Below are 17127 nucleotides of genomic sequence, written 5' to 3' on the forward strand. Positions count from 1 at the left end.
GTAAGCAAGATAGAGGAGGGAAAAGAATAGGCCTACTTTTTAGTCATCATGAAGTTACAAAGAAATTAAGAAAAAAGTGTTTACGGTAAGCATAAAGTTATCGTTATATGTAGGAAATAATGTTGAAGGAACATCCAATACCTACCTTATCAGGTATTATACCTTTAGTTCATCCACAATTTCACTTGTATTTACATTAACATTGATATTCTAATCCTAGGGAAAGCTAGTAATTAACGTACATTTATTCAATGATGCTCGAGAGGTGGTTTTATGTTCCTAATTGTGGCATTGTCCCGAGTCAGTTTCTCATTGTTATAGCATTTAAATAATTGTTTAATAGAGGTAATGGCCTATGATAAATTTCTTAGGTATTTCTTATGGTAAATAATAAAAACAACCAATTTTGGGGCCATTTTTTTAATCCGTCCTAGACAGGGTATCACGGGTGAAGGTTTGCATTTTTTACTCTGAAGTTGAAGGCGAACTTTGATCCAGGGATTCCCTGTTTCAATTCTTTTTCATTGAAGAATAAATTAAATGGGATTTCGAACACGTAAATATTTCTCTTGACAGTTAATAACAGACATACTGCTCCATACACACTCGAAGCTTCAAAGGAATATAAGAAGTAAATTGCTCAAGGACTGTTTGAAAGAAATCCGATGATAAGTGGAAAAGTTTTCTTATACATTAATAGAACTCCTTCAGCTGATATTTATATCAATCTTTACTCCTGGTGCATAGTTTTTACTCTTTGATTTGACATTGATTAAAATTAATTCATTCAAGATCAATTGCAACCATATTAAGCAGCTCGATGTGTAAATAATGTTCCATTCATGTTTATTTGTTATTAATGCATATTTTTTCATATTGTGAAGAGATGAAGACCCATGAGCAGCATCACGCTTCTGTAGCACATTTTTTTTAATTATCAAGAATTACCTTCTCAGAATATTGTTTACAGTGCAACTCTTTCAAAAACAATTCTTCACGAGTATTTTATTTTAGACGTCCATCCTCCATACGAGTATTTTACTACCTTTATCACAAATCTCTCGTACATATAAACATTCATGAAATCCGAAAAACATCTACTATTATTAAGTCGAATTATCAAATAATAATTTTCTACGGGTAATTTTGTTCACGCAGTCAGCGAATATGTACCCTATCATCGGCTGCATAAACTGTAAATATTTCCGAACCTGTGAGATGTCTGTAGAACTATCAGCTTCATTCATTCCAGATTCTCCTATTATTTAAGAGTTTAGATGAACTTTCGTTAGTTTATTGCAAATAATTTTTTTTCGGCCACATTATTACAAGACCTAGCTGTTTTTGGTACCTAAAAGCGTTTTTTAATATATGTATCAAAATTTTAATTCTGGAATGATGAACAGAATAGTATTGGAAGGAGTGAGAAGTGCAAGGAGAGAAATATTAACGAACACTGTAGGACCTGAAGATGAAGAAGTGCATCCAAACCTGGTCACTAATAAATTTTTCACTGGTGGAAAAGTGCTGCTATTTTGTCAATATGTAGTTACAACAGGTAACGACATGAACAAACCTTGCAGAGTCCCAGGTATGTTCCAGAGAAGGAATAATAAAATATTTATGGTTGATTGAATGCTTGTATTTATGAATTCAATCAAGCTACAAAAAATACATGCGATATCAGCCGCTAAAATTCGGCCGTAGACACCACTTTTGTGTCTTGCCTGATTTACACAAAATAAAATACATGTAACAGTGGGGGTGTCATAACATAGTTGACACCTATCCGAGGAAGTATTTGCCAGATTTAGTTACCCAACAAGCGTGAGTTGTAAAATTATTATAATTATAACCATAGAGTGACCAATCAGTTAGGCTACCCTAGGATATAACGACTTTTTTTTAATATGGAAGATTTAACTTATTTTGTACAGGTAGACGAATGTATTCGTCAAGATAACAATCGAGTGTAAAATAACATAGAATATTGTAGATATCGTACAAGTCATGAATTGCTTTCATATCTTAGAAATATCATCACAGTACGCAAGGAATATTGGAAAAACAATTCATAGAATGAAAAAAATGTGTAAGAATTGAAAAAAAGCAGATTCAAGTGAAAGCTCTAAGAAATGGTGACCAGAGGCAATTAGTACCACTTCTGGCGAAGCAAGTGCAATGTTTACGAAAATCAAAAGCAATAGAGAAACCTACACTTTTAAATTATCAAATGGGAGCATAAGTGCAAAGAAGCTTAAGTAGATTTAATATGAAGAAAAAATATGAGGTTAAAGTATTGTGTGCAAATGATGCGCCATCATCGTAATAGTCGGGTTAACACGCATTGAAGACTTCAATGGGGATACATTCCAGCAGCATCTATCATATGATATTGGAATTATACAATGATTTTAAATTTCTTTACTGAAGCGTAGAACAGTGCTTGCAAAAATAGACCAAGACAGGAGGGGATGAAATAAATTATATTTTTAGGTAAGAAATTCACTTGATCGCATCTCTGTCGTAAGAGATATGGAATTTTTTAGAAAAACGGTTTATAAAAATAAAAATGTCATTTTAAAAATAAATTTAAGATTATTAATGTTGTATTTCGTGTTTATAACAGTCCAAAACGGCACTGTAACTAGAATGAAACTGTTTTGAGAATGATTAAGAACTCTTGACAGCAAAAACTACTCTTATTTCGGTAAATTAAATAATGTTTTATCAAAAGTGTCCTGTACATTCAGCCTTAAATATTAGTGCTGATATTCAAGAGATATCAACCACTGGAATGTTTGATTGAATCTTTTGAGTTTAAATTCGTTCGACGATGGTGTCACATCATTGATAAGGTTACAGATTGTTCAAAAAGCTCAGGAAGGAAGTATTTTAAGTGCGTTGACATAGTTAAAAGAAAGTGGAAGCATTAAGAAGAAGATTTGTGATTAAAAGCATTAGTTAGATCAATATTCACCCGTGTAAATAAGTATGTAATCCAGCACAAGCTTTTTAGAAATAATACTTTTGAAGGGCCAAAGCTGAAACGATAGACAATGAAGAATAAATTAAGGATGGACGCGATAAATAACCAAATTGTGGAATTTCTGAAATGTCGACGATCTGATGGCGACCAATGGAATCAATTAAGCGAGACTTCCTCCAATGAGAACGACGAAGTCTAGGAAATTATCGCTTTCGATGCGCTGGTTTTCGTATTTTCCACCACACGTCCTTGCAGTGCGAAATCTATTGCTGATACACCTGCTGTAGTTGGTGCTGGGGCTGGAAGAGGAGGCCACCAGAAACGGGGACTGCAACGCGCGCAGCGGCCTTTCCGGAACTAGGTCGGTAAGCGCCCTGAAGGAGTTGGGCCTGCTGGAGCTGTTGGGCTTGGCGAGCCAATGTGTACTATTGCGGGAAAATTGAAACCAAGAATTCAGAACACAAGTAACATAAAAGTAATGAAAAGTAAAATTAAAAATTAAAAAACACAAATAAATTGAAATAAATTTAAGAAACATAAAAATTTTCTTCCTTCAAAAAAAAATTGAAAATTACGACAAATAAGCGTCGCAGAGTACCAGGAAGAATATTTTTGTATCAACAGATCAAAATGAATTAAAACAGGAAGTTGAAAATGAAAGTGGATGATTTCTAGAAAGCTTGCTCTATGCACGTAACGTAAACCAGTTTTATTAACCGTCGAATAGCCACTATACGTGTAATTTTCCAACCTCTACAGTAAAGTAATTGAATATGTTACATAATTCATTTAAAGCGCAATCTAATGTCACATAATATTTTTTTCACAGCCGTAATACTAAACTGATAAAATTTACTACTTGTGATAGATAATTAATCTCGTAAAGACCATTAGGTTATCATTTTTTCAATAAAAATAAAATTTAAGGCAATTATTTATTCATTAAATGTACAGAAACCCGACCAAAATATATTTAAAGAACGATTGGTATTTTAATGCACGCTTACTGTTAATCCTATACCTTTTATTCCAATTTTAAAGGGATTTCGTTAACTTAATAGCATTATGATGGATATTCTTTATGAAAAAAAAGAAAACGTTTAAATTTCAAAGCAAAATGAACAGGAATACTATTCAAACAACACCGAATTCTATCAAAAAGTTAAATTTACTAAAAGATCCATTAGTTTCTAAAAACACGGTTTGGTGAGTCTGAATTCATTCGAATCTAAATTTGTTGTTGCTTCTATTAGAACATATCGGAATATATAATTTTGCAAATAAGACTGTACATGGTTTCATGAGCGGTGAATAGGATGCAAGTGCATACTGAAACAGTACGAGATAGGAACAGACATTACACAGATAAAAAGTTTATCCCACCTTCCTTTAATAGCAAATATTTGTATTAAAACGTAATTGGCCGATTCATGTGACATGACGCAGACGTTCTTCGAAGAAATGGAGAAAGATATTTTGATTTATTTTAAAGGGAAGATATGAAATGCTAAAATTTCATAGTGTAAAAATAATTCAGCTTCAGGGTAAACCCGGATTCCTCGATATCCGGTCAAGTGCTTTAGACAGTTTTTTTACACTCCGAAATTTTCTTTGGACCGAGGATACAGTTACATGAAGTAAATTCCTCTTTAGTGTAGTTTGCCATTTGAAAAAATATTTTTTCAACTTGCTGACCAAGTTAGTTTTGCTAATTAATGAAAATGTTCCACATATATTTTCCTTTCTGAAAATTGCAGTTTTCGTTAGTCACTTCTTACCTCCCCTTGATTACAAAGAAAAATATCGAAGGAGAAACAGGAATAATGTATCGGGATTATGGGTGAAGTCACAAAACCGAACCCCGCGTTCATATTTCCAACTTCCAGTACCCCTACAGCCCAAGGACGGATATGAATGGGATCGGTCGTGGGGTGCAGAAACAACGAAACTATTAGAAACTTAGGAAGGTATTGAAAGGGGAAAAGTTGTTTATTTTTCATACCTCTTTCGGGAGTCAAATATAAAGGTTTTTGTAAATACGGAAATCTCTATTCTATAAATGTACCGTGTCAACAATGATAATGGTTATCAATATCAATTTTCACAATTTCTTATCCTCCAAGTGGAGCCGCTACTGCAAGTAAGCGAAGAAAAATGAAAAAATAGCACGAACAAGAAAAGAGATTCCGTCATGGACCACCAGGATAACATAAGATTAAGTTACCCATGGCAGATTCAATCGCACGATGCATAATCATAACTAAATCAGACACGCCTACTTCTTAATTCAAAAAGAACATTCTTAATTGTCCCTCGAACACACCCATTATTGCATGATGTTCTCGGACATTCAACACATAAAAGTTGCATATACCTGTACGTATAAGGGTACGCGGGTGCGTTTATGTGCACATATTTATGTATATATAATATATTTATTTATTTATGTATATGTAAGCGCATTTTATGCATGAATGGTTGGTGCACTAACCCTACCGCCACACACCCTTGAGTTGGCTTGCGGGCTATTGTGTTGATGTAGTGTGATACTTTGAACTGTTACTTTAATTCATGCATATAAGTTTGCTTTCAATTTTTATGAAAACAAATTGAAAGCTTCAAGTTTCAATCCTGAAACTAGCGAATACTGATGTAGACAAATGATGAGCATCACTATGTAACTTTAGGAGCCGTAATTTATTTTCGCAGCAAATTCTGTGAACTCGATAGAACCAGGAGATGTGTATCCACTCACCTGTTGCTGGGGTACCGCCTGAACGTACTGGGGTGCGGGTTCCTGCTGGCGCTGCTTCACCTGGGGTGCAGGAGAGGGGATGGCGACATACTGCTGTCTATGCTGCTGGGGTGCAGGCTGAGAGGCGAAGGCACCGTTGGGGACGGAGCGAAGGCCGCCGGTGGGCGGGGCGGGGGTCGGCAGCTTGACCACAATGTCAGTTGGCTCCCTCACGACCTCAGCCTGTTTTAAGAATAAGAACGTGTAAATAACAGTCGAGGGTAAAAAGGGATTCGCCTTGCCCTATCATTTACGCGCATAAGTATCGTGTGCCATTCTGGGGAATTAAAAGTCTTAAAATGTGAACTCCTACTTGTATTCTACTTGTAGTGCGGAATTAAGCTTTAGAATCGTTCCATGTTAATTAAAAAAAAGGCCATGGATTCACCATGGATGAATTTCATAATGTGTTCATATTTCTTATTCCGTAACATTTTTCATCATGTCTAGAAAAAAATTTCCCTCACGTTATACAATAGACATTATTTCACTGTAGGCATTGGTACTCGGAGAGACCGTTGAAACTTTGTCATTTTTGATAGAATATTCCAAGTTTTGGTTTTTACACTTCAAAGTTTTACGTAATAATTGCCATTTTTTGTAAACTTACAGGTATGTAGGCCGCACACCGAGAAATAATTTGAGCAACAGATCAATTGCATTCTGCTACACATACGCTTATGTATGTGTATGAAAAAAAGGAAATGGATATTCAAAATCCTTCTCTAATAGAAATACACTGAATCGTTAAGGCCTTCGAATTAACGTTAAAATAAAAATTAATAGTTTAGTTAGTCATAAGGATTTAACGAGATACAATGGGAAATAAAAATAGACGTGATAAATACCAAGCTACCGAAAATCATAGCCATAATATTAATTAATAGCCCACCAGGGAAATGAATTCATAAAAGTTGATTCTTATATCGGGGAAATTCTACTCCAAATTTTCCATTAACACACAAGGGTTGAATAATTTCAATTATTAATATTTCTGCGGAAAAACCATTATTTAAAAAGTGTAATAAGAGGAGCGTACCACTATCAAAATAGTGACCAAGTAAATGAATACATTATCTACCCTTGACAACGAAAGCTTTGCAAATTAATAGAAGCAATCGGGGATAGGTAAAGAACATTCTTCAAGGAGGATGTAAATTTTTGAGTTTAAAATGTACTCTTTACTTTGTCGGACAACAATGTATCGCACGTCTTTCGAAGCAAAAATTAAGACGCTGACCAGAGTACGCCTTTCAACATTTTCTTCACATAACAGCGTAAAAGGTATGACCCAGTATGTTTCTTACCTTGAATCCTTGCAGAGGGTCAGCAGTATATGTCACCGTCCTAATAAAACCGTCGGAATCGACCACGCTATAGGAACCGGTGATCTTATCTCCTTCCCTCTGTTCTTTCCTGTTCTGGTAGTTCGTGAAGGTGTCGTCCTTTACATCGAACGAGAAGTTGTATGCTGGATTTGGCTATATCGTTCAGGAAGAGAGAAGAGAAAGAAATGTATTTCGGTCTCTGTCATAAAATGATCAGCAGAATAAAAACACCACGATAAACTAATTTAAGGCTTCATAACAGTTCAGAAAAACAAAAATTGATACCATGCGTGTCATTTTAAGAAACAGATAATGAAAATAACTTTAATTGATTAGTGATGACTCTTGGTACAAAATACCTACTTATAGATAATTAATGTCTCCATTAATTGCACGTATACTGTCAAATATTTAAAGATAAAATCAACTTAGAATATCCATTGTCTCGGTTCTTTATCCGGGAGCTTAAATCAATAATCTTAATTTTATTTTCAACATTTCTTAACATTAACAAACATCAAAATTTTAAGAAATCTGTGGGGATGAGAAAAAAAATGATGAAAGTATAATTAGTGAAGTAAGTAATAAGTGAATAAATAATACATGAAGCAAAGCTGTATGTATTTAAGACTCCGTTCCGTATTTTATTTTATTACTTCACCTCTTCACGACCTTTCAACTGCTTTTAATTACAGTTTTTAAGGTAACATTTTTCAAGATCATGATGAAACATATTTATTTTGAAATTTATATTTACTTGAATTTTTGTATAACGGCATGTCATATGCGTAATGATGCCATAAATAATTTTATATCACTACCCTTGATATGTACTCCTGTGCTACACACCATATTGAGAGGATTTTTTAGCTCTCGCCAACAGACAAAGTGTGTAAAAAATACCAAACTTTTTATGAGCACGACGGAGGGGGAAAAATAGTTTTTTTCCAAAAATTGTTGACACCTTTCAAATTAAACCTTAAAGAGTAGTATTTTGTCTTAATAAATTATTATTCAGTTCGTTTCCGAACTCCGAAAACTATTATTTGATAAACATCACATGCTGTATAGCATAACGTTGGCTCCAATTTGTTCCACGACACATCCATTTATCAGCAGAGCCATTTTGACTTTTCACCTATAATTTTAAGGATAAAAATACAACATGCATGTTCCACTTTTCAGTTTATACATATAGTATCCGCTCCAATGATCCAAAGGATCTGGAGTTCATTCCACTCATTGTAGAAGGAAATGTGAATATAAGGAGCTAGTCTTTTACGTAATATATAAATACGTGAGTAGACTTCATTTCCAAGAAGTGAGAAAGCGGAATGCATTCATTGAAGCCCTGCAATCCAAAGGGATCTAAGAGAATTCTGAACACGTTTAGAGTAAAGCGTACCGCTTTGCACAGCCATATAAAAACGTAAGGGATGAAGCCGATCCGTCAAGGAGTGAGAAAACTGAAAGTTAACGGGTTGAGAGAGATATGACTAAGAAGGGCGGCGATAAATTTTTTATTCTCCGATCGTTACGTCGCTTGGGCTTGGTATGTCAAAACGAGCTCATCCGGCGGTGAGAAAAAAAGCCTTAGTCACTCAAGCGGTATCTTCAAATAAAGTCATCACGATCTAAGAGGTTCTTATAATGTTTTCTTACCTAATGCCAAAAGAGAAAGTATTAAGCATCATCGGAAATCGAACGGTTGGAGATGAAGAAAAAAAGGCCCTGACGACAGGAAAGAGAACATTAGTCATTTATATATAACTAGCCAGATTTTGTAATGAAACATTGAAATAACTGCGTTCAGAGTAATTATAACTCTTTTACTTACGGAAAAATCAACTCTTCCTCACACAAACGAAGCCATCGTACGTAAATACAAATACACAGAAACAAACCAAATTTTGAAAATTTTTAAATGAGAATGAGTTACGTTCTACTCTTTTCCAGAACGAGTAATATTTAAAAAATCAATTTCTCATAGTTGAAAAATGGAACAGAGCAGAACGAAAAAAACCATCCTCTATTTGAAATATATTTCAATGGCCTTTAAACAATAGTTTAAAAAAACAGCTGAGCTTTGTGAAATAGATCTATTGCTCGAAAAATGCAATGAACATTCAAAGATTGAGATGGTACTAGTTAACTGGAAAGTTATACCTTCCGTCTGCCTGACAAAATGGATCGTGCTTGAACCTCCCGAACATTGATATAATTCTGTCAATAGTAAGTTTTCTTGGGCATTTCTCCATGAAACGTATTGATGTTATTTTGGAAGCAGAATTTCAATCAATTATAATCCGAAGTTTCCTTTAATTTAAGTTTACTGCGCAGCCTTCCAGTGATTTTCATCCTTACCAATGCATGCATTCCAAACTCTTAATGCATGAAATTCCAAAACATAAATGCAAATGATATAGCCATCTAAGATCCTTAGGATGTGATGAAATCATGAGAGGGTTCTTTCATTCCATATTTACCCATCCCAGCCATGCATTACAATTAGCACGAGGGAGAAATATATAAGAACATTTAGTAGATTTAGTGCATCCAATAACTCGGTAGTATCAGCCTCAAAACTTATGAAACTTTTTAAACAAAACATAATAAAAATAAGATGTCAATTTTCGTTCCTAAATAGATTTATGTCATTAAAATTACAGTATTCGTTGCAATTAATAACTCCATCATATGGGCATAAATATAAACATTTGAATAAAATGAGAAAATACCAGTCGAAAAAATCAATTAATAACCAAAAGGGAACAATGGATGTGAAATTTATTATATTTTATATAATATTTATGACATTTCTGCAGAACTATTGGACATTTGAACCTCTTTCAAAAGCCAAGCAAAAATATATTGTTTCGTTACTGAAAGATGACTGTATATTTAGATGAAACAAAAAACTTAAATACTCGGTGTAGGTTACAATTAACTACAGGCTTAAAGTTTGTGACTAAGAAACAAACTCTCACTCTCAGTTCGACTTATTAGCACGTTTAAGATTGTCACGACTATTTCCAAGCAATGCAGTACGTCAGTTTTTTGCCCCATTGTTCTATTCGAAAGCTTAAACACAACCTTTCAAAAGAACTCAGGTGTGCATTGTCAATAAGGACTGATTATGCCCAATTCCCATGTGGACTGGAATGGAGCCAGAGTGACAATATTTTTTTCATCACCTTTCATCAAGTAATAAGATATCCACGCACTATTTAATAGCCATCCCAACCGACCGACTTTGGGGGAGTAAGATCACTCTCGTTTTCACATCGGGGGCGTTGGGCTTGTGGGACGAAGCCAACAAAGGCGGCGGGAAGAGGGAGGGGGAGGGGGAGAGCGGCGAGATCGACCAAATGGGAGTTGACCAGAGTGAAATGGGAGTGAAGGGCAATTTCACCACTTTCACCGCTCCGAACTCTTTCAAAACCGGCTCGGCACGAATATGTGGGCACACGGGCGTCTTTTGATTTTTTTTTCACATCCTCGATTCGTTACTTATTCAGGCATCGCCTCACTCTCACTTGAACCGTAATCCGCGCCTCCCCTCCACCCACCCCCCTCCAAACCGTTTCTGCCCACGCACGTTACTCCAAGGGAGTGTCTGACGTGTCTCCTGACCGCGATCGCGGAGATCGTGAAGTGTGATGGAGGAGGTTCATCCGTTTGAATCCGCAAATCTCTCGTTGAATCATCCTATCAGTGGATATTGAATTCGATGATCACGAGGCACATTTGCAAGCGTATTGGCGGTAACACGAGACGAGAGGTTGTCCTATCAGAAGCGTATTTTTCCCCGGTGAAACGGTATAAAGCCCGGAAGAATGATAATTGCCATTCCTTTCCAGATCAGCTGACCTGGAATTCCGCTTATGGATACTCAAAATATCGATTAAATCGATTATCCACGAAAATTTAAAAATTAATACAGCAAGGAAATTAAATAGTGGGTTTCCACTAATTGAGATTTAATCCACGTTTCAAACTCGTTTAATATAGTTCTATTTCCGACTCAGTATATTAAGAATCCGCTTAGTATTTAAAAAAAAATATTTAAAACGATATCTTTTACTGATACATCAAAGTAAATTTTTGACCATTTTAAAAGTTATTTATCGCCAAATTCAGAGGATTCGTGGGTCTTTTATGGAGTTTAACGAGATAGAGGTTATAAGACCGGTTTGTCATGATTATAACTCCAATATAAGTGAAACGGTCATAACTAAACACAAATATAGTATTTGCTAAGGTCCATAAAAGAAACTGGCTTATTTCTCGCTACTTTTTTTCTAAATCGTTTCCAAGATATGAGTGTTAACTCCCGGAAGGAGAGTCCCGTTCCGTACCAGTTGGTTAAGCGGTTTAAGCCTCATCGCAAGCGGTTTTTGTTTAGTTAAAGGTAAAAATAGTACTGAAATAACCAGAAAAAACTTATTCATATGCTACCTGTAGTTAAATAATATGAGAGATTGACCCCCTGCTCAAGCCTTAGGATACCTTTCTCCCCTCCCTGAATCTAAGATCGCCCCTGGCAAATTAACACTTTTCCTCTCTATAAAAAATAACTAAGTCAAATATCACCGTTCTTTGACAGGACTATGAGCACTTCCCTAGGACCATCAGTATTAAAAACTGGAATGGCATGGCACACCGCACATATGCTTTTGCGCTCTCCGGAAAATTGAGAATAGAATTTAGGAAATAATGGAAGGGTAATTTAGGAATAATGAAGAATCGATTCAAATGCCGTTTTAATAGTAGATTCAAATTTTACTTTTGGACCCAATTTTATGAATTTAGATATTATATGTATTATTTTATGTTTTATGTATCGGTAAAGTCAGTCACAATACGTTGATAATTAGCGATCAAAAACGTTGATATCAATAGTATGGACGCCCTATTCCCTCTAATTAATTTTCTGGCCCGGGGTTTACTATACCCGCTGTAGAACGCCCAGCTTCTGACAAGAGGGCTCGAGTTCGAGTCCTGGTCACTTTGAACACATTTAGCTTCACCCAAAATGTGTGCTAAAGGTACTCATTAACATTAGACTATCTTCATCCTTAAGTTTGATAGTAAGACCTACCGTCGCGGCAAGGTGTACCATACTGACTGTCCACGTAAGTTTTAATATATGTTAATGATTAATTTTCCAAATATTATTAAGAAATAGAGTCTAACAGTACTCTGAGAACTGCAAGTAAGATTGTTTACTACACCGATGGAAAGTACATGAGCCGAGAGTGAACGGTTTTATCATTTGCACCGCTGTACTACTTACGATCGACGGCATGACTATCCAGATAGAAGTTCCAAAGACAGATTGCTTCCGTGTGGAGTTAATACTGAAGTGCCCGCGATCTGTTTCTATCCATATAGCGTCGGAAAAGCTATGATCTTGGGTCATCTCAATAAGGAAACTGCCCAAGGCTTATGGCGGTAGTTACACTCTTGACGCCAAAACCTCTTACCCGTGGTGTTGCCAAAGCTGTTCGAAGATATCTATGCTTTCATCTCGCTCTCGAGGACATCATCAAAGTGAAAAGTAAATGTTGATTTTGACTAGGTAAAGAAAAAAGTCACCGCAAACCATATAGAACTCAAATGAGGAATGTTTTCATTTGAAGAAGTATTAATTATGACACTTAACTATTGTTTAAACAATTTACTATTTAAATTTAAAAAATCTGAACAAAATTGCACAGAACAATATTCGTATGATCTTGGTTTGGAGAAAATAATTAATTTTCTCAATTAAATCGCCACCACTATCTCTTAATTCAAGACAATTTTCTTATTTACCCCTGTTTATCTTTCAGTGAACTTTAGTACAGAATAAAATAATCTCTAGAATGATGAAAACTAAAATCATCCAGACTATGAAAGGGACAGCCAAAATTAAATGTTCAAACACTTCCCACGCCGGAACGAGCTGAGTGATACGAATTGTCGTAACCCGTGAGGCATTAAGGGACATGGTCTACAATGACAACCTTGTAGATTTTTCATTTCATTTACATTTAAATACAGGCTATACGAGTGCGTATTATTTCCAATAAAACCCAACACTTAAAGTGGGAATATCAGTAGCAGGAATACGAAATTAAAATGGAATAGCAATTGCCCTGCGACTTGCTCGGCCACTTTCCATAGAACATGCTCCGTAAAAGCGGGTACGACCAAAATATCACGGGGAGAATTTAACAATCCAGTTTCGAGAGCGTGAGGGGGGGGGGCGGGGAGAAGGATAAAAAAAATTGGAAAGCCACTGAATCGGCGTGGCTACAAGGTGTGCCCATCGCACCGAGTATATTCAACGCGACGGCTAAAGTCATCGGGTACCCGAGAGCACTAACTCCTCAAACCACCCCCTCCGGAGCGCAAGGATAAATGGGCCACCATACTCTGGGCCGGGCGACGGTTTCCGCCCACGCCACGCCCACCCCCGCCCCGTCTGACCCGCCTGCGCCCCGGGTCCCAGCCGCCCCGATTCCGACCTGAATGCCTCAGCCCCGCCCTTACCTGCTGGATCCTCTTATATCCCTTTCACATTTCCATGGGATGCCGACATGAGGAGGGACCCTGCCCTGCGGGGGTGGAGGTAACAGACTGCTGTGTAGGTGAGCCGGCTTCTCTGACCGACGGAACACGTCCACGTCCACGACCTAGGAGTGGTTTCATAACGCCTCTGATACATGAGTATCGAGTGATACGGTTACAATTATTTGTGTATATATATATATATATATATATATATATATACATATATATGCTTTCGTAGACGTAACACGGAAGTGCCGAATAGTACATTACACAGTAACACACAAAAAAGGAACACTCACACTTTATTTTTTGATAATTTCGACGGAATTCTACTCCGTCTTCATCGGAAGAAAAAGAAGTAATGAGTAGAATTCCGTCGAAATTATCAAGAAATAACGAGTGAGTGTTCCTTTTTTTGTGTTTCTATATTGTGTGTTACTGTGTAATGTACTATATATATATATATATATATATATATATATATATATATATATATATAACGATGATGTGCGGAATTGTATTATAACGACAGCGCTCATTAACTCAACACGAAAGGCTGCGAAGGCACCAAATACGTAATTACAAGATAATTCCCCTGTCTTAGACTATTCAAAATGTACTCAAGCGAGGAGGCTCATTAAGCGAAAAAGTTACGCCCCAGTATTTTCCATACGAGCCAGAAAATAAATAGAATAGTAGTGGTCGGGTAGAATAGGTAGTAGTGACTATAGAATAGTAGTGGTCGACTCATATCAGAGTTGTCGTAAAGAGTTCCAAACTAAGGATCATTTTAAATTATTAAAATTGATTTTATTGTTTCATACCATTACTCAAACTACGGTTGTTGAAACTTTTATCCAGTATCGATGCAATATACTTATTATTGATGATTACAGGATTCAATTAACAGAACCATCCAGATTCCGAAAGAATTGCGTTCAGATTCACCGAAAATGACATATTTGGAAAATGTATCCTCTCTAATGTAAACTACATTGAGAAAAAAGTGGGATGATTCGTTTATTTTAGCGCACAATCTTCTCGTCAGAAACTAATTATTGCATAAACGCCAATCTTCAAGGGTCAGAAATTCAAAGTATAACGTCACTTTAACGACCTCTTTTAGAGAATTAACTTGAAACCATGAATGGCTAGCGGAAATTATAAACTCTATTTCTAGCTACAAAATATTGACCTCTAAATGCATTTATGTTTGTTGTTGATCGATCAAAAGTAATGAGCTTTTCCATTGAGTGTTCGCAAAAACCAGCTGAGTAGGGTTGTTTTTTGCAACTCTGGAGATAATTTTTTTTAATTATCTTCTATGAAAAAGAAATTGATTAAAATTTATTGAAATAAATACATGCCTTTGCTTAAATACTTGCTTTGCTTTAATTTCATTGCACTAGATACATTTGCAATAAAAAAGTCACTGTTGACTCTTGTTCTATTAATTCTAGTTTGGTGGGGAATTGGTTGTACAAGCAGCACATATCGCTGTGCATGTAGAAGTCAATTTTGTTGTGGAACACGACCTATCCCACAAATTTAAGGCGTAACTTCTTCCAATTCCCTGTTACTATTATTGGCCATCCGTCAATGACTTTTGGTCTGACAACGGGCGATTGGAACCACGCCCCCGAAGTCAGTAATCCATAGAGAGATTGGAAGACTAGGCATTGCTTTCCATATCGATGAACACTAGATAAAATAGAAGAATTGTGTTGCATGAGCAACCTTTCCGCTTGGGATCACATTTTGGCATGCTTTCCAATGCGACTAAAAGGGTGCATAAATTATTTCTCAACATTTTGCAACCACAAATGTATTTACCAGTGACAATAAAGCGGAACCAGTCAGACAAGAATATCGACGCCTCAGTGACCCAAGTCAATTAATAAAGTGCGTCCACGTACTCGGTCAAATAAATCACACTTTGCGAAATTTCGTTGCAAGAGCTTTGGGAGAACTCGGGAGCGGTTGGACGGGCGGTCTTGACCCAAAATCCAGGGCAGCTGGGGAGTGGGTGTCGATACCTATTGACCTGGATACTGTATGAAAAATTTTGTTCGAGTCTTGAGCTGAATTAACTTGGTCAATAACCTGGAAGTCAAATCGAAACTTGTGAAAGAATATAAAAATTAAACTTTAAGTTTTCAAAAAGCATTTCCTATGGTTTGGTTGGGAATTTAATATAGAATTTTGGGCGGATTTCCTTTGTAAAATACATTTGATTCAGCCTCTCTTTCAAAATGTCATAGAAAAAATCACACGTTTGATCAGAAACAAAGGAATCCGAGACTAAACGCCAGAAATAATGAGATCGGATACTTTCACAATAATTGCACAAGATGTGCCGGCAATGTAGATGATTTATATTGAAACGATAAAATCAACGAAGGAATCAAAGGCGGTCGAAGAATCATCATAAAAATCGGTGTGATTTAAAATGACCAAATATTCCGACAACAACAATTCTGCGAGCTACTCTAACATTCCTCGAGTATTTAATTCAAAATATCATACAATTTCTCCACCGAACACTACACTTTTGTAATAAAATTTCCATGTATTATTTCTATGAGATATTGATCGGGATACCAACAACTAAGTAAAAACGCGGGTGTATCAAACAGTGCGTTAAACTGAGTTCAATATTTTCGATGAATGGACACAACTAATGCAACAGCAAGAGTAAGGGCTAAACGAATTTCCTTCTGCTAATGTCCTGCCACCATCAATTTTGGGTCAATTTCTTCCGGTCCACTAGAAACCACAATGAGCGCAATCGCCCAAACTACAAGATCATAAAGAGGATATTTCGCTCCCGGATTTTGCAATGGCTTACGACAACGCCTACAGAAATTTCACCGCGTGGCCAATCCAAGTAAAAGAATTTGCGATAAGAAATCGAGCGTTCCGAAAAGATGAAAAAAAATAAAGACTTGAGGGGAAAGGCAACCACTTAGCGGCAAGAAATTCTCACGGTTCGTTTGGCCCCCGCGACAATAGGCCAAGTGTGTCGCCACAGAGATCTATACTAGATACAAGCTTTGACTTTTGCTTTTTACTTCGGGTGCATGGGAGCCTATTCCGTTTGCAGAGGCGGACTTCGTGACTTGCTAATCGTGACGCAACCGCGAGACTTGCTGGTGAGAGTGGTGGACCACGAGGATAGCCCAATCGAAAGAATGATACTAAGCGGAGAGATAGGGCTTCCACCACCACCACCCCACAATTCACGTGGAAGGGTCTTCGTTTGGTAATTCCCCATGAAGCGAACTCATTATATTTAGGTGCAAAATTAACGGAATCGGGATTAATATTGTGGAATCGCCACACATCATAGAAACGAATATACTGTATGTAGTAATCAACCGCACGTTTCCACTGTCATTATCATGGTAACATTTATTATTGCACCTTGATGATGAAAGTCAAATGACGTCGACATTAGT

The 17127-nt window shown here is 36.5% G+C and overlaps 1 protein-coding gene across 1 annotated transcript in view; it reads right to left on the reverse strand.

The window, feature by feature from the left end:
* Positions 1-3252: 3252 nt before the first annotated feature.
* LOC139701131 (cuticle protein 19.8-like) overlaps positions 3253-17127 on the reverse strand; it is a 32620-nt gene continuing 18745 nt past the window's right edge. Inside the window, exons 3-5 of the mRNA XM_071599708.1 lie at positions 7091-7264; positions 5745-5966; positions 3253-3414 (exon numbers count right to left, since the gene is read on the reverse strand). Of these exons, the coding sequence (XP_071455809.1) occupies positions 3253-3414; positions 5745-5966; positions 7091-7264 (558 nt within the window). The remainder of the gene's footprint in view (positions 3415-5744; positions 5967-7090; positions 7265-17127) is intronic.

This window comes from Hetaerina americana, unplaced genomic scaffold (genome assembly GCF_022747635.1).
Source record: "Hetaerina americana unplaced genomic scaffold, ioHetAmer1.1.p SCAF_11, whole genome shotgun sequence".
Lineage (NCBI taxonomy): Eukaryota > Metazoa > Arthropoda > Insecta > Odonata > Calopterygidae > Hetaerina > Hetaerina americana.